General features: G+C 46.8%; 2 protein-coding genes across 2 annotated transcripts in view; both read right to left on the minus strand.

Moving 5' to 3' along the window:
* LOC308068616 (uncharacterized protein) overlaps positions 1 to 3,515 on the minus strand; it is a 38,401-nt gene extending 34,886 nt beyond the window's left edge. Inside the window, exon 1 of the mRNA XM_080399516.1 lies at positions 228 to 3,515. Within this exon, the coding sequence (XP_080255642.1) occupies positions 228 to 307 (80 nt within the window). The 5' untranslated portion in view covers positions 308 to 3,515. The remainder of the gene's footprint in view (positions 1 to 227) is intronic.
* A 138-nt stretch (positions 3,516 to 3,653) lies between these two features.
* HDAC3 (histone deacetylase 3) lies at positions 3,654 to 17,614 on the minus strand. Its single transcript, XM_080399499.1, has 15 exons — positions 17,470 to 17,614; positions 17,121 to 17,203; positions 12,259 to 12,401; positions 10,830 to 10,911; positions 9,980 to 10,036; positions 9,830 to 9,885; positions 7,642 to 7,775; positions 7,284 to 7,364; positions 7,122 to 7,195; positions 6,822 to 6,886; positions 6,380 to 6,469; positions 6,204 to 6,262; positions 5,744 to 5,823; positions 5,198 to 5,355; positions 3,654 to 4,911 (listed from the first exon to the last, which is right to left on the minus strand). Exons 1-15 carry the CDS (start codon positions 17,522 to 17,524, stop codon positions 4,842 to 4,844), a joined length of 1,287 nt encoding a protein of 428 aa, XP_080255625.1. The 5' UTR covers positions 17,525 to 17,614; the 3' UTR covers positions 3,654 to 4,841.
* Positions 17,615 to 17,668: the final 54 nt, after the last annotated feature.

The following is a 17,668-nucleotide window of genomic DNA, read 5'->3' on the forward strand; positions in this document are numbered from 1 at the left end:
CTGGAGGATTTCAGGGCCCTGTGTGTTCTGCCCTGCCCTCTCTGCATGCAGAGGCAAAGAAGAAATCACCTCCCTTCCACAGAAAACTGGCTTTTCTATAAAGTACAGAAAGCAGGGCCATGAAACTCCTCAGGCAGGGTAATGTGAGATGAGACGCAAGGGAAAAGACAAATTTTCTGGGGTGAAAGAACAAGGTGGAAGGTGGTCTTTAAAAATGTAGGTCCTACCTTAGTCCAGTGTGGCCTTCACCATTGTACAGCTGGCTGAGAATCTTCTTTGGATCCCCATGGAAGCAGCAGAAGTGCATAGGCTCCCCTGAGTCTGAAGCCAAGAGCAGGAGGGGGAATACCCATTCCTCATGGAGATGGAGGTGGTGGTATGCCAGAACAACTTAAGAACAGAGGAACTGGTGGGAAGTCTCCAGAAACAGTCTCTGGTAGTGGATGGGTGGTGGTGGTGGCTGGATGCTCCCTGCAGTGCCTGGAAGCAAAGCTGCAGGCAGGGAAGAAGAGTCTGAAGCCATTTCTCTCTTGGTGTCTTCAAGATCTTCATTCAGCCTCTCTATCTGAAGCAGAAACAAGAACATGCCAGTGTTCAGCTCATGCTCAGTTGCCCAAACAATGTACCACCCTGAAGCACATACCAAATGATCAGGTCTATCTCAAGTCCCCATCTTTCTACTCACAAGATGACGCCAACTTCCCTTGTCATGAAAAACAAGCAGAAGGCAGCATTAACAGGTGACCCATACCATCACTTGGTGACTTGATACCTTCCTCCCATGAGCTGAGAGAAGGAAAAATGCTGCAGGGTGACCTCAGAAGAGGTCTGGTGAGCAAGCTACAGCTGGAAGCACAATAGTGAAGTAGAGTCTGCTCCCAACCCCAAAAGTCAGTGGTTGAAACAGGCCTCAGAGACGTTTTGTGGTTTATTAGGTTTGTCTCACCTTTTAGGGAGCTGGCAAATATGTATGAAGGCATCCCAGCGATCTGTCCATGAAGATCAAACAGGGTGCTAGAGATGCACTGTGTAGTGCTGAAAGAAACCCCCAGTTTTTTGTTTGCACCATCCTAGTGTCAGTGAGGATAAACAGGGAAGAAAGCCTGAGAAGCGCAAACCACAGACTTGCAGTCAGGAGCCTGCTTGGTCCCTACCAAGCCAGGCTTTGCCTTTCTGCTTTCCATGACAGCAGCTCCTGAAAGGCTTTGGATCCCACCCCTGGGCATCCATCCATTGAAACCTGAAAATAAACAGCATGACTTGATTATTAAAATGCACAAGCACAACTTCATGTACTACACACACTCCCAGCGTCATTTTGGATTTTTATGACCTCACAGGGGCACATTTTCACCCCATCCATCAGCTGGGTGCTGTAACAGGAGTGCAAACACCTCCTACTCCAGCTTTTGATGTGGAAGGGGCTTTAGGATACTGGGCTGGTCCATTAAGACAAAACGACGGCTAAACTTGGTATTTCTAGAGTGTCCTGAACATGCAAAATTAAAGGGTAAGAATGAAAACATAGAATGGGAATTATTTATGGGTTTTTTTAGCAGAAAGGCTGTCACACCAGATATGAGTATTAATGAGGCCCGGCTTCCCAGCCTACCCCCAGGGGAGGGGCACACATCCCCAGCACCTCTCTTGGGTCCCCAGGCTGGGCTAGGGTACAAGAGAGCAACAAAAGAAAAACTGTGAGAGGAAAAAACATGGTCTAGCACCTAAGATCGTTTTTGCCCTCTCCTGAGCCCTGCTGCCCATCCACCACTGTGACTCAGCACAGCCCAGTGCTGTAGAAACCGCCGATGCTTCTGTGATGTGCAAGGGTATGTTCTCAAACGCTTCCTACAGATAATTAAATTCACGCAATTTCAGTCGCTGCCAGCCTATCCTGTGTTTTAGGGAACACCCTAGCAGTCGTCCGGCGCTGGCTCCATCTTGCCACCCAGCAAGCAGGAGGTGCGGGTTTGCCACCTTACCTGGGACACGGAGGCGGGTGCAGGGCTCACCCTGGGCTCACCCTGGCACTGTGTCCATGACCCGGCAAGGCCAGGGATAAATGCTGGTCTAATGCAGCTCCAGTAGCCCTGCAATATCAGATAGCAAGTGTAGTGCGGTTTCTTATTTTTAACAGCTCTGCTCCAGTGTGAAAATACAACAGTGGGGGAAAAAAAAAGAGTATCTCTACAGACTGAACCTGTTTTCTTAGCCATTTTCCCAAATCAAGGAAAACAAATCCACCCTTAGAAACCCAGGTAAGATGATAATCCCAATTTCCAGCCCTATTTCAAAATGCAGGACCGAGCAGTGCTCTGAAAAGAGAAAGCCTGGACAGTGCTGTGAGGTTTGCAAGGCAAGGGCATTCCCACCTTCATACGTAAGAAAGAATTTAAAGAGGGAATTATTTTATTTTTCAAAAGCCAACACTTCCTGCTACCCAAGGTGGGAGCCTGGATTCCTCCTGTAATCAGTTTTGCTGCAGAGGGTGATGACAGAAGCAGAGGCAACAAGCCAGCTGTCTGACACCAGGTGAGACGGTAAGCCAGAATAAAACACATCTCCTTTCTACTGGGGCACAAACACTTTTTTTCAAAAGTCCAGCTAGTCAATGGAGCAGCATTTTCTGTCTTCTACTTTGTAAAGAACATTTTATGGGCTACAGAGTACTAGAAACAAATACAGCTGACCAAAGAGGGGTCAGAGTAAGGTCCACCTAGCCCAGTGTCCACTCTGCCGTGGCCAAATAATGAATGTAGGAATGGTACAAGCACAGAGTAAGTACACAGCAATGTTTCTCCAGACCATGCACCCAGCCACCCACAATTTGCACCCAGGAGTGTCTTTGTATTAACAAACCTGAAATTCCATCCCCCATTCCAATCCCTTTTGGAAGCCACATTCATGGCCACATTAAAAAGCTTGTATGGCTCAACTAGATGTGTGCAAAGCGACCTCTTCCTTTTGAGTTGACCCCTTGGTAGTTTCATTTGATGCTCCTTTAATATGTAACAGTTGGAGAAACTGTGTTCAACACTCCTGATTCTATAAACCTTACGGCTTCTTTCTTTCCCAGCTCAGTTCTCTCCCCAGCTGATGGATCCTCATCCATGGAGTTATTCCTCATATAGGAGCTGTGCTATACCTTTGATCACCACTCTCCACACCTAGTCTAATTCTACCGTAACTTATTTCTCTGGGCACCTAGCAGGAGTAACATTGACTTACTGTCTGCTTCACACTGGAGTTACATGAACTGAAAACCAGTCACCAACAAGGCCTTTAGGAAAGTGGGACTGCAAAGAGCAGGCTCTTACAGAAACTGCAACTCAAAGAAACCAGGGTATTTTAAACAAATGCAGGTTAAGGTTTTTGAATCAGCTCTGCAGCTTCCTGCAAAGCTTTTACTGCACTCACAGGCAGAAGCAAGAGTGTCCACCAGCCCACCTGCCCTGTTGTGAGGGAATTCAGGGTACTCTCCTCATTGTGCACTGATGTTGAAAACTCACCAGCATATACTCTGAGGAGCTGAATGCCCTCCATTCAGACAGCAGAGGATGCTACCCTGCCAGGGATGATAAGCATGTTCTCAGTGCTTGGGAGTACAGGAGCCAAAAAGGTGTGAGTATTAAACAGACGAACAACAGAACAAGTCAGGTAAGAAAAATACTGCCTCTTCATTTAATGTTTAAAGACATCAGTAAACAAACAGAACAGTACAGACAGTCAGAGGCTAAACCCCTCCCGCCTCCCCAAATGGCACACTCCAAACCATGACAGGTACCAGGTGATAACTGGAGGAGGAGCAGCAAAGTCTGGGATTTGAGAGATAGCTGAGAGAAATCTGCTGTGTGAGGGCAAGATGACAGGACTTGGGAGGAAGCAGCTTCCCTCAACCACGAGCAGAGCGATGTCTCCTAGGCACAGTCAAGAGGGAATGGTTTCCACTCCGAGCAAGCAGTCCCAATCTCTTGCTAACACATAGAAGGACCATGTGTGAACTTGGAAAACACAGCTGGAAGCTATATTAGAGGTGCAAGACACACTATTTACTGACCTTGGCAGCCAAACCTCTGTTCCACAGTGATTTTAGCCTCTTGAAGAATAAAGAAAACAGGGAAGTTAGGTCCAACTTGGCAAAGTGTTTGCAGTACTCTTTTGTGAACGCAAAACTGAGTAGTGGGGGGAAAGAACAAGACTATGCTTTGCATACATTCTTCCATCCTGCTCCATCAAGATGCTCCCTGCTCCAGGGACATTCCTGACTGCTATCCCACAACTGGCCTTGTCTTCTCGAGTAGTTTTTCTTGAGCTGCGGAGCATCAGATGGTTAGAAGAGACGTCAGGAAGCAACTCTCAGCGCAGGCTTCAGAGGGCAGTTGACTGGGTACCTGAGTGGAGGGCCAGGGAGAGCAGGATGTATCAGGTGTTGCTGCTGAAGAGAGGCAGAGATTGTAGGCACAACTGCTCCAGCTCCCACCTTGCTGGCAGAAGCCTGCACAGGAGTTACAGGTGAACGAACCAGCACAGGTCAGCCTCTGAAGGCAGCTGCACAGCTGCCAGCCAGTGCACAGCACAGATGTGAGCGCTACTTCAATTTCCATTTCCCAGAGTTGGAACCCAGCTGGAACCATGACATGTGGTGGAAAGCAAGGAACACATTTTACTGCTCTCTGCCTCTCCAAGTAGTAGAAGCCTGCAGTGGTGTTGTTTCTGCTGCCACCACATGCAATCAGATACGAAGGGAGGGCTAAGTGGCTCCTGCATGGCCCAGTTACCTGCTCCAAGCACCCATGTCCAATGTGGGACCCCCCACAGTCCAGAGCCCCACACCAGAGCCCTCAGATCTCAACGTCACTCTCTTTGTCGTTATCGTGGTCACCATCATAAAACTCGTTGGCAGCTTCTGGCCTGGGGGAAAGACAATCACCATCAGTGAGAAGAGCCCTGGCACCCTCATGGCCAGAGAAGAATGCCTAGGTCACACCGCTAGTCAGAAGATGCCCTGCACTCAAACACCCCATGAACTATTATGTGAGGAGACACACATTTCTAGAGAGGCACTCCCTGGATAAAACCAGAGACTCAGAAGTGACTTGGTATCTGTTCTAGGAAACAGATGGTCTCTAGTATATGATCTGCCCATCCTGGCAGGGACAGAAACTGAAGCCCGTTTCTCCAGAACAAGATCTGGTACCTGCTGTAGTTTTCCTCAGAGCCTCTTTCCTCTGGATCAGGCTCATCAGTGCGATCGTAGCTGAGCAAGTCAGAAGGGACATCATGGATCTGCACACTGGGAGCATGGTTCAGCATTTTCAGATTCTCAAATATCGTCTGCCTGATCTGATCCAAGTACTACATGGAAAAAACAGAGGGATCGCCACAGTGAGATCTGGCAGTCTACATAGAGTTACAACTGTTAGCGCTGCTACCTGCCTGCATCATCTATGTGGTGGCTATGAGAAACAAGTTTGTGCAAAAAGCTATTTATCAGAGCAGAGGAGGTAGGAGAGTTCATTCCATCACTGAAACTCAAACACACAGAAATCAGTAAGACAATGCAGCAAGGTTCTCAAATGCTATGAGACTGACAGCCCAGAGGAAACGTTCTGCTTTCTTTTGCCAGTTTTCTGCCCCACAAGAATCCCTTGCCTGCACTCTACTTCGTTTCACAGGAGAGAGCATCAACCACAGGGTTTTGGAAGTACATCGGTGATACTGTAATAAGGCTGCAAGCACTCACCTGCCTGGAGTTCTGATTTTCAATCCTTGTACTGACGTCAGGATGAAGGGTGAAGTCTGGAGCAAAGTATTCAAAGTACTCTGTAATGGAATGAGCCAGAGAGTTACAGCAGAGAGACCAGTGAGCCAGCCTAGATTGCTCTGCAGAGCAGAGCTTGCTCTCTCACCACGCTAGGAGTGACCAGACCCTAAAAAAGAGTGATGTACCTCTCTGCAACCACAGGGAATTACATGAAACAACAGGGCAAGCAAAACTAACGCTCACGTCACTGAATAGAAAATGATCCAAATGAAATGATACATGACACAGTAAGAGTGTGTCTGCCCAGCAAAGTCTACAAGTGGGTGGCAGGAGAGGACTAAGGCCATCTCTAAGATCAGAAATAGAAGTGTTAATCCTTCAGTTGATATAACAAATACTTTAGCTCAGCTAATGAGGAAAAAATGGAATTCCAACTTACCGCTGTATGGGAGCTCTTCGCTAATTGCTTCATCTACAAGCAATGATGTTTCGTAAGTCCTGAAAACATGGAACAAGATGAGCTCAGTCCAGAGAAAATTACATAGTGCATGCAGGGACAAAGCCCACAGGCAACTGCTGAGCCAGTGACATTCAACAAGCAGAGAAGAGACTCACCAGCATCGTGCCACGTTGCGGACTGTGTAACCACCTCCTCCCAGTACCAGCAAGGGGATGTTGAAGCTCTTAACATACTCCACACACTCTCTAGAAACCCCAAACAAAAAAATGCCAAAGCTGTCAACTGCAGCACACACTCACGTGTCAGAAACGCTGCTGTGCGCTCAAGCACCACCATGGCTGGATACACCTGGAGTTCAGGGCTTCCACCAAGGGAGCCAGAACAACATGCTACGATGTGAACCACCTGCTCTGCAGTGCCTTGTACAAAGCTCATTCTGAGATCCCCTCCTGTCACACAAGTGTTAAAAAACCCAAAAAATTGCTGGTGCTGCTGAAGGCCAAAGCTCAAGCCTCACAGCAGAGGAGACATTAGAGCCCTTCAGACTAAAGGATGGTCTTTCAACAAACTGCTCTGCCCCAGCCCCACTGTACTTACCCATGTCCTCTTATACTGAGGTTAAAACAACCCAAACGGTCACAACCGAGAGAATCAGCACCACACTGGGGAAGAGAAAAAGAACGGCTGAATTTCTGACACTGAGGCACTGCTTTCCAGACATGTATCAGTGTCCCCCCACCCTTGGCCATCCTCATTCACCAGAGGGTACAGACAGCAGCTCAGCTAGGACACACCAACCCCGATTCCCCGAGAACAGAAGGTAACATGTTGATAGCAGCCCCCTCCAACCTACAGCCTCTGAAAGGGATGGACATACGCAGAGGCTTGCTTTCTTACCTGCAGTACTATGCAGGTGGGCTGATAGTAATCTACCACCTGGTTAATGACTGGCTGGAAGAGGTGTTTATAACCTTTGGAGAGAAAGGCAGATTTGTCATGACTCTGGAGCAGAAGGACTAGCAAATGCCTGGGCAAGGGGAAATGCCATGCAACACCTACTTTGGTCATCAATGCCATCTCGTAGAGGCACGTTGAGACAGTAGTAACGACCGCTCTCTGCACCAACTTCATACATGTCACCTGGCCAGGGAAAGACAGGAGAATCACAACAGCTCTGAGACTTCAGAGGTGTGGAAAGGCCAAATCTGGTCTGGGTTGAGATCTCTTAACCTAGCTAGGATCCCTTTTTCTTACAAATAACTACACTTCTGTTACCCTCTAGTTGATTTTCCAAGCCCTTTCTTCACCATTTCTCCCTGAAGCTTTGATTTCATGATTTCACACTTTTACACTCCAGCAGAGCTTTCAAAGGATTCTGAAGCAAGGCCAGGTTCACACTACAAGGGAAAATACATACCTGTACCAGGAAAGAAATAGTTCCCATATTTGTGAAAGGACACTGTCATGACACGGTCCGTCAAGTAGAAAGCCTCCTGCACACCATCTCCGTGATGGATATCAATATCAATGTACAGAACACGTGGATGATACCTGTTGAATACATGAGGAAAACCAGCATTAGTGTCTGCACCATACCCAACCTCACTATCCCCCACATGCCTCAGTATCACCTGGTGCTCTGAAAACCACCACTGACACCTACCTGCAAGTCCACTTGCCAAAAGAACTTGCCTGTCCCATCTGAGGCATATCAAATAGTTTAGATATGAGGCATTCATATATAGTCAAACACACTCCACCACTAAAACATTTTCTTCTGATGTGCTTGAAATAGATACTAGAACAAAGTTTTCAGATAGGGCCAGAAATGTCTTTGAAAGCACATGATGAAGGTAACCTATTTTAACCACCCAGGGTGTTAGAAAATTGGGGGGTTTGTTTCCTCTACAAACATGCCATTAATCTTTAAGAGCTCCAACTATTTTTAATCATATCAGGAAATGAAAGGTAAGCTAGCCAAGGAAGAGGTAGGAAAACTTACTTCCTTCATGTGCCAGAGTACTGGCAGCACTGTCCCAGCTGGCTAGCACCAAAACCACCAGCCTGGACTAAATTTACTGGAGAAGCCTGCTGGGTCACAGAGACAGAGGGTAAAGAAGGGGATATCATCACAAGTAAATTCACTGGGGTAACGATCAAAGTTCATGTGCTGTTGAGCACTGGAGACATGGCCCTAAGCTACCCCTGTCTGCCAGGCCCTAGAGCTGTCTGGATGGCTGGAGAGAACTTCTCCAGCTTTTCATAGGAAAATACTGCATCTGCTAAATCTCCAAAGAACAGGGGATCTGGCATCCATGCTGAAACCCTAGGGGACTAGGGAGGGACCTGAAAAGCAAAACAGCATCGAAACAGAGAAGAGGACGACGTGGTTTGTGCCATCTGACTTAGAACCATGGCTTTAAGCGTGTCTGCAGCAACCTGATCAAACTGGTTGAAGATACTGACCCATGCTGATTAGTAGACCAGTACTTTGCCTCAGTCTCTGAAGAGAGACAAACTATTTTAAAACAGTCCAGATTATTAATCCTGCAGACAAATGACTGCAAGGAAAAAAAGGGGATGTGTACATGCAGCCCTTGCACACTGGTAAATGGAGAAAGTGATTGTCTAAGAGTTAGAGGCACCACAGTACTCCCATGGTAAGAAGAAATCTCAAGTATGCAGCCACCTGCTGCAGAAACGGTTTCTGAAAATAGGAAATAAAAGAATAGGGACATATTAAAATCTCTCATGATGGGTAACTGGGCTGTATTTGAAGCCTCTGGCATATGGGACTCATGCGAGACTACAAAATGCATGTGCAGAGATACACAGTGAAGACCTGAGGTTCCACACACAGAGCAGGGAAGACTGGCAGAGGGAAAGGAAGTACAAGAAACCCCAGTAAATCCTGTAAATCTGACTTTGAGAGTGCATAAGCTTGCCACCAGTCATGAAACTGTTGTGTGGTCAGCCACAAACCTTTTTATAATTTCATAACATCTTGTCTCAGATTCAGTGACAAGGCAGGCATGTGAGAATACAAAAAAAAAATGCCCAACCCCAGAAACGATCCAAAAACCGGAAGGTATTTCTGTAACTCTTCCTTCCAATCTGAATTTATTTTTCATTTTCTAAAAAGAAAAAAATTATGTTTCTCTTCTACTCAAAGAAAAGTGTCCTTTGATCATCCATGTGTTGTTCAAATTCTGTTCTTAAGCCACTCAAGCAAATCAGGAAAGATTCGAGTCATTTAACTGTTTCCAGTGAGCCATAGTTTGTATTTACTTAGAAAAGGCTCACTGTGGCAAAAACACCGAGTCTCAGAAGACCCTGAAATTAATATTTCACAGATGGATGAGAAATGGAGTTGAAGAACTCTTCTGTATCCCTTAAGCTGCATGCAACAAACTGGAATCAGATAATGCAATTCTCAAGTCCCCCTTCTTGTGCCTGAAGAGGAGGCCAGGACAAAAATCTAGTTGTTGGCTTTCCCAGACTCTAAAATGGCAAACAAAGCAGGGGAAACAGACAGAGAGAACAGAAGCAGCAGAGGGAAATCACACGCCAGTCAGGACAGTACTGCATTTGCTCCACACCCTTACTTGAGCAGCTCCAGGATGCCAATAACTATGTCGTTAACGTAACAAAACCCAGAAGCCTGTAAGACAGAGAAAACCAACCAGATTAGAATGAGATCAACACAGAGCCTGGGCCTCAGAAAGACAGAGGAATGCACAGATTTGCCTCATTACCTCAAACTTTTTGGCATGATGCAGGCCCCCTGCCCAGTTTATTGCAATATCACAGATCTAAGAAAGTAAAGATAAGTTAAAGGTGACAACATAGTAACAACAACCTTGCACCCACTTCCTCGCTGCACCCACTTCAACCTGGCCAGTGCTGTGGCCCACAAACACCCTTCTAGCCTTTCCTTCTCCTACGGAGGCCTTTCCAAAGCTCCATCTTGGTTGTTAGCCCAGACAACAGTTTTGGTTACATTATGCCCATACTGGATTAGTCCTGTGCTTTATATTCTCCATTAGATCAGAAAAGATTATCTCCCACCACCACTGCCTCCCCGCCAGCCAGCAGCAGGCAGAGCACCTGGCATATACACTTCCTGCACTTGTTCTTTACACCCATTAGACCCTTCTCAGGTCTCTTAAGACTCAAATCTTTGTACTTTTTTTTTTTTTTTATATATATACTCTCCCAAGGGACCCTTCTCTTCAGACCTTCTGCATGGTCTTATTCAGTGCATTTCCATAGCACAGACCGAGCAGCACTCTTGAGGTCTCCCAGCAGCCAGTTTCACTGAAGACCCCAGGTTTGTTCTAAAGCACTAAGAGCAGTTTGTGATTTTAGTATGTGCAGCATTAGTATCCTCTGACTCCTTCTGGATTAAACATCTACTAAATGGTTGCCTCCGACAGGACAGGAATGATCTCAAGCTTAACAGTCCTACAGCACTAAGTATTTATGCCCCAACACAGCAGTGCTTGTTATGCTGTTTTACAAAACAAATCCATGAGGTTCTCCTTAAATTGAAAAACAGTTGGCTTATGCCTGTGTTTCAAAAGATAAGTGCATCAGCTCAGTTACCTTGTTGTTCAGCTGTGTTGCTCCCTGCAGGGAGGCCCCAGTATAGCGAGAGCAGAATTCAAAGAGGCCTGGAAACACTGGACTGAAAAAGAAACCACGATTCAAACACAGAACATAATCTCATTCCTCCCTGTTTCTCCAGAACAAAGCCAGGAATAAAACTGCGCAGGGACATTACCTGAGCAAGATCAAAACTCATTCTCTGTGAAAGAGTTAATTTGGGATCATTCTGACCCTGCTTGTAACACACCAAGTACCAGCAGGCGAGCAATTTGGCTGCAAACACAATGGGAAACTCAGTGAATTTGATAAAGATTGCCAAAGCTTCCAAGCTTGCCCTGAAAAGGCTCCCCTGCTCACAGTGTCTGCCAGCATCTGCCTTGCTGACATGTGCCCAGAGCCAGGACATGATGTGAGACACTGCATCAGGAGAAGAGAGGACTGGTCTGCTCCTGCACTACCTCCTCCCTGGCTGTATCTGGAAGATCCCAGCCACAGGGCTTCCACACACATGCATGCTGTACTGCAACCGGAGATGAATGCTGCTCTTAAGACAGTGCTAAGGTCTGATCCATCCCACCACGCAGAGCCAGCCCAGGCACTGGGAGAGTACAGAAACACAGGACATGGAGCCCCTGTGGCACCAGCTTGCACAGCTTAAAAGACCGTGGGGTTTTATTTCCCCTTTTATTTCTGAGAAGACGATGGTTTCTGATCATCAGAACAGCAAGGTTACAGAACAGTCTTCTGATTCTCAGCCTGTATTTTAAAAACCAGGCTATACTAATATCTTCTATGGATTACACTGTTCTCTAGCTAACATAACTCCTCCCCTCCTAGTACTTACAGCTTTCCCCTCCACAGAATACATAAGAACAATTTACTCTCTTGATAGCCCTTGTAATCCTCAACCAGAGAAGGCATATTGCTATTTCCTCAGTCACCCACAGAGCCCTTCCACCCATTTCTTTCAAGTTTCATCTCTCACAAGCATTAAAGACTGGAATTGAATATTCTCAACAAGATCTCATGTAGTTTTGTACAGAAGCATGAGTATCTCCTTGGTTCTACTGGAAAATCAGGCTCTCAACACTGTATTGAATTTAACATGCACGCTAAAATGACAGGCAATTAAGATACTTAGCATGTTCAAGGAGAACTGCAGCACTGCAAGAACAAGTGGAGATACAGTCTCTAACCTAACAAGCTTACAGCCTAAACACAGATCTAAAAAGGAAGACTGCAGCATCTAAAGAGAAGGGAAAGGAATCAAGGAGGTTCCAGTAATCTGATAAACACAGGAGGGACATGCACCTTGTTCTGGTTAAAAACAATAAGAAATGGGACACTCTAAAAGAGCTCTCTGGACACTAGCAATGCAGGAGCACCCCTTCTGACTGTGGGTTCACAGGAAACACAGAGCACTCACCAGTCATCACCCACGTTGAAGGCATTGAGGCTCTTGGTGAATCCTTGCATGTTGTTGGGACTTACTCTCTGCAGAAAGTCTATGTAGTCCTCGGAGTGGAATCGGCACATGTCATGCTGGGATGCCTGGTATGGTTTGAAAACCTTCAAGAGAGAAAGGCAAGACTTATTTCCCACCTAAACTTGCATTTGCTTTGGCTCTAAGAAATCTCCAGCTAATTGACAAACAACGTGCACGAGGTATAGAAAGAAAATGTTCCAATTAATTGACTTCCTGATATTCATGTTCATTTAAATTCAACATTGCTCCATGAAGTCTGCTTTCCTACTGATTTTTCTTTCAGCCATAGACCCATTTCCTCCTTCTTATAACTGCAGCTCTTACCACATTCTCTGATGCCTGCCTTCCCCCACTGCACCCCCCCCTTCCTTGGGCAAGCTAGCAAAATAAAACAGCTGAGTTCAAACCACAGCTTTTTCTTTACTGGGGGGAACTACTCCCTTATCAGTCACCAGCATTCATACAATTTTAAGATCTTGATACAGCGGTGGTTTCCCTCTGTCAGATTTGCCTGTAATAGGCCGATAGGTTCAAATTTATTTAGAGAAAGCTCACAGACAGATGGAAGAGTTGCATAAGCTTTGTTTCCTTCAGAAAGCCAGCAAAAAAATGGTCAGGGAGCTGGATGGATTCAAATTAAAGATCTTGTGACAATACAGGTTTGCCAGTTTGGCACTTAACACACATACCTCTATATTTAGGAAGTTAAAAATTAACACCATATACATGGCAAGATGAAATTACAGTTACACTGAAATCAATATGAGAACTTTTTTGTGTTTCTCAATTTTCTTAATTAAAGCATGCACTTTATAGAAAAAGTGGAACACAAAAAAAATAGTAACATGCACAGGCTTGTCTCCAAAGGGAAAATTTATCAGGGCAACTACACCAACGTGCCCATTTCCTGGGCTAAGCAGGAAATGTGTTAATTTTCAGAAACACAATATACCCTAACAAACCCATCATCTCCTTTCCTGAACTGGTCTGCACGTGGTCTGGTGTTTTCCACATGGATGCGTGGGTTTTGGTGTTTCTCAGAGGCTACTGTCTCTGACAACTCGAACAAGGAGGATGAGACAACTGACAAGCACGAGCCATTAGTGCAGCTGCTAAGGGTGAAGGCAAAGCCTATTCCCCACAGGGGCTCTGCACAGTATCTCCCAGGAATCCAGACGATTGATTAAAATCAAACAAGACCAAAACCAACACTGAAGCAGCAGCTCGCACCACAGAAATAGCTCTCACTGGATATCCTGAGGCTCTCTTAGGCAACAAAATGTAGGGATGTGATTCAAAACTTAGAAAGAGAAGGAGCGGTGGGGAAGACCAAAAGCTTCAAGACAGACTCAGCTGCTGTCAGAAGAAACCTGCCTCCTTCCACCCTTCACCCTGCTCCCAGCAATCCCATCCACCTCCCTAAGCAAGCTCTGGCACTCAGCCCCTTCTGTTAGCTGCCTTGTTTAGCCAACTCTGTAGAAAACTCTCCTGGCTTTGCTGAGTTACTGGGTTGTGTCAGGGATCCAACAGCTTCCAGACACAGCCAAGAAAGGCAGAGGGAAGATGCAGTGGAGGAGCAGGGAAGGTGAGCAGCAGGACAACCCTTCCTCTTTCAGCAATGCTGAGTCTTGGTTCACCATGCGCTTGTGCACCACAGCCACAGATAAGCTGGGAAAGGTGTGAAGAGACAAACCCTGCCTGACAGGATGATGACCTCCTATTTGGAGGCGGTAGAGAGGGCAGATAATGATGTAGCCACAATGCAGTTAACAGGACTTTTTATAGTCACAACTGGCCATAATTCCCACTTGTATTTGCCCATCACTTTACCAGTCTCACTGACTGTTCAGGATGAAGTTTCCTCTGTGGTTTTCAGCTTCATGATGGCATCTAGTGGAAAATATAACCCCTACAGAAGGGTTTCAAGACTGAAAACGTGGCAGAGTGTACAGCTCTGCCTAATTCAGACATAGTAATAGAAGTGTTACACCAGAATATGCTTTTTGCTGTTTCTGCAAGAAAAGTGCCAACTAAGGAAATTATTCATAGAGGTTCATACATTTACAGTAAAAATCTGAAAGACAGCTTCTGCAAAGATTCCACGCACCCCAAGTATACTCCAGCTGCATCCCCCTGTGAGTGCAACAGCAGGTCACTGAGGCTGCATGTGATTTTACTAGGGAATTATATTAATTACACAGGGAAGCTTTTCTAATGTTTAGACGTATCACATTAATTTTATATATTGCATCAAGGAACTGTTCCACTGTTCTGTTTTAGTACCTTCCTTTAAAAACTGACATTGTGCTTTAGTTTTGGGACAGCTTATTCTCTATTTACTTTCAGTCAATTTGCAAGTCTCTCACCACAGAAGCAGATACGGTGGCAGGAGCTTAACGTTGAACCCATGCCAAACACCAGGCTCTTGTACAGTGCTAGGGATAAAGACACAGTTGTGCAGCACCGATGGGCAGCTACAAAGTAGCCAAGACCTAGCTTTTCCCTCTGCCCCCCACTTGCATTGGTTTGGCTGTTCAGTCTCTGCCCTAAAAAATAAAAAGCAGGAAAACTGTAATGCTGCCAAACTTCCAAGATTGTTGCACCTTGTCCTGCCCACATAGTGGAGAAGACACTAAACATGCCACAATTAAAACCACTGGTCTAATCCTTCTCTTTTGCTCACAGTGATACAACTTTGATTTTAACATTGCCCGATTCTCAAGCACTTGAGAAGTGACCTTTAAGAAAGGCTTTTTTGGTATCACAAACCCTAAATATTTAGTCTTTGAGGGTGCAGTGGAAGTTTTGCTTAATGTCTAATGGTTGTGTTGAGGGAACTTGGGAAGCTAATGACAGTCTGGAGAAGTGCCTGATCTAGCTGGAGAGGGACTGGAATTCACACGTTTCTGTCCGACAGCTCTGCACAATTGCCATGTTTTCACACCAACTTATGATTTATCCCTAAAGCATACTGCAGATGTGAAAACATCACTTAGACAAGTTGATTACACTTTCTTCTCCACAGCCTCAAAACAATCCCAACTGTTATCAGTTCCTTGCAATTACCAACCCACAACTGAGTTCCCAATCATTTTGAGAGCACACACCTCACAGTAACCTCCAGAGTCATCCAGTTCAGGTTCATGAGCAACAGGAGAAGTGGCTGGTTGACAGAGCATCCCAAGGAGCAGAGCCCAGTTTTAGAATGGTGTGGAACACACATGGTATGCATGAGCATGAAGAGGAAGGACAGGGGAAAGTCCTAACACTCCTTGCAGGTCACAACAATGATGATTTTGTGCCCTTCTTTCACCTCCCCTCTCTGTCTGCTAGCTATGCACAATGATGCCTGTGACAGAAGCGCGCTTCACCTCTTTTAACAAGGCAATTCCCAAGAAAAGACACTGTAAATGCGTGTTTGTATGCCCACATATGTACGTACATAAATACATACATATATGTACATAAAACCAGAATGCCTGGAGCTGTAGCCTACACTTTCATTCTGCGTTGGGGCCCTTCCTCAGGACACATCAAACAAATCACAGGCTGTGGAGACAAAGGCTGCAGCTACACCCAGCCTCTGGATCAGATAGCACCACCTGGAGCCACGCCAGTCAGCCTAGGAATTAAATTGCTCAAAAGTCTGAAACCATTCAGAAGCAACCCTGCTGCAACAAAAGCAAGACTAAACCAACAAAAACGAGTTGCACCATAATGATCAGCAGCTGCAGGTAGCATGTTCTGCCCATCAAAATGGGCAAAGACCATCTCAAACAGGGGCAAAATTATGGAAGACCTTTACCATTCCCACCTTGATCTTGTATCATGAGGCACTGTTATAAGCCCTGTACTCCTGAGAGCTTTTCATTTGCTCTGTGCCACAAGACCAGGCAGAAAAGCCAACAAGGATTCTAGGGAAAGGAGCTTGGTTCAATCCTGCTTACACCAAGTAAAATAAATATACTTCAGAAGAAGGTTACCACATGTTCATGGTGATATTCCATTACCCAAAACCTAGTTCATTTCTTGAAAGATAAGATTTAAGTTTTCTTTTTGATTATCGCTACATGCTGATCATGTTTTATCAGGTTTATATAGGCTAAATTTCCAGAAAAGAAAATTTAACAGTAAGAACTGGAGTGCACTGGACTAGGTTGTTTGAACTGGTTGAGCAACAAAGGTTTTGAAAAGCAGGTTGGACAATGACTGATCAGGTATGAGATAGGATTAGTGAACCCTGTTAAAGCATCAAGGTGAATGAGCAAGCCTCTTGAGGCATTTTTTTTTTTTTTTTTTAGCTTTACTATTCTACAATCACACAGTTCACAATGGTCACTGGGTCCTTCCTACAAGCGGCTACAGACATCGAAATTTCATGCATGGTCCCCAGTGGTCCTGCTGCTGTAAGCACAGGTTTGAACAAGACACTGCCAATTAGCAATGGTGCTTTTCAAACCGGCCATGGGTGGTGTGGTAGGGTCTCAGGCAGATAAGAATGCCCGAGACTGCTCTAGGCCTTGTCTGCAACAACTTTGTTATCTGCTGTGCTAAAAGTGGAGCTGAAGGAGAGGCAGCAATGCAAGAAAGCTGTTGAGAACCTACTAACACAGGCCAAGTCTTAACGTGGAGGCCACGACTGAAGCCTGCAGTGAAGTGCACAGCTCTCTGGCACCTTTCATGTGTGCCAAAGCCTAAAACCCCCACCCTGGCAGCAGCTCGCCTGAAGCCACCAGCCGCAGCTGCTCTTCCCCCACCGCCTGGCTGGGGGGCCGCCGCCGGCCCCCAGAAGTGCCGCTTACTATCATCTTCTTGTAGAGCCCGTAGTGCAGGACCAGGCTGTGGGTCAGGGCCAGGCGATGCGGCTTCATGGGGTGCCCCGCTCCTGGAAGGGAAACGGCACGGAGTCACCCGGGGGAGCAACACCAGCCGCCCCCTCCCGCCTCGCCCCCCCGAGGACGGGCCCAGCGTGGGGCCGTGACGGGACCGCCGACCCCCCCTACCAGGCCCGCTCGGCCCCGCGGCGGCGTGAGGGGACCGGCCCCACGCCGCTCCGGCCAGCCAGGGCCGGGCTAGGCAGTACACCCGCCTCGAGCCGGGCCCGGCCCCTCCGCCGCCGCCCCGGTTCTCCTCCAGCCCCACAGCCCGCACCGTAGTGGAAGTTGCCCACGTCCGGGTCGTAAAAGTAGGCCACGGTCTTCGCCATGGCGGAGATGCCGGGACCCGCCGCCGCGCGCCCCCGCTTACGTCATCACGCCGCGACGGCGCCGTGAGCTCACACCCGCCTGCGCGCCGGTCGGGGGCGGGGCTTGCCGGAGGGCCGGGGCCAGGGCCAGCAGCGTGGCGGCGT

The sequence above is a fragment of the Falco punctatus genome (genome assembly GCF_963210335.1).
Source record: "Falco punctatus genome assembly, chromosome: 8".
In the NCBI taxonomy this organism is placed as follows: domain Eukaryota; kingdom Metazoa; phylum Chordata; class Aves; order Falconiformes; family Falconidae; genus Falco; species Falco punctatus.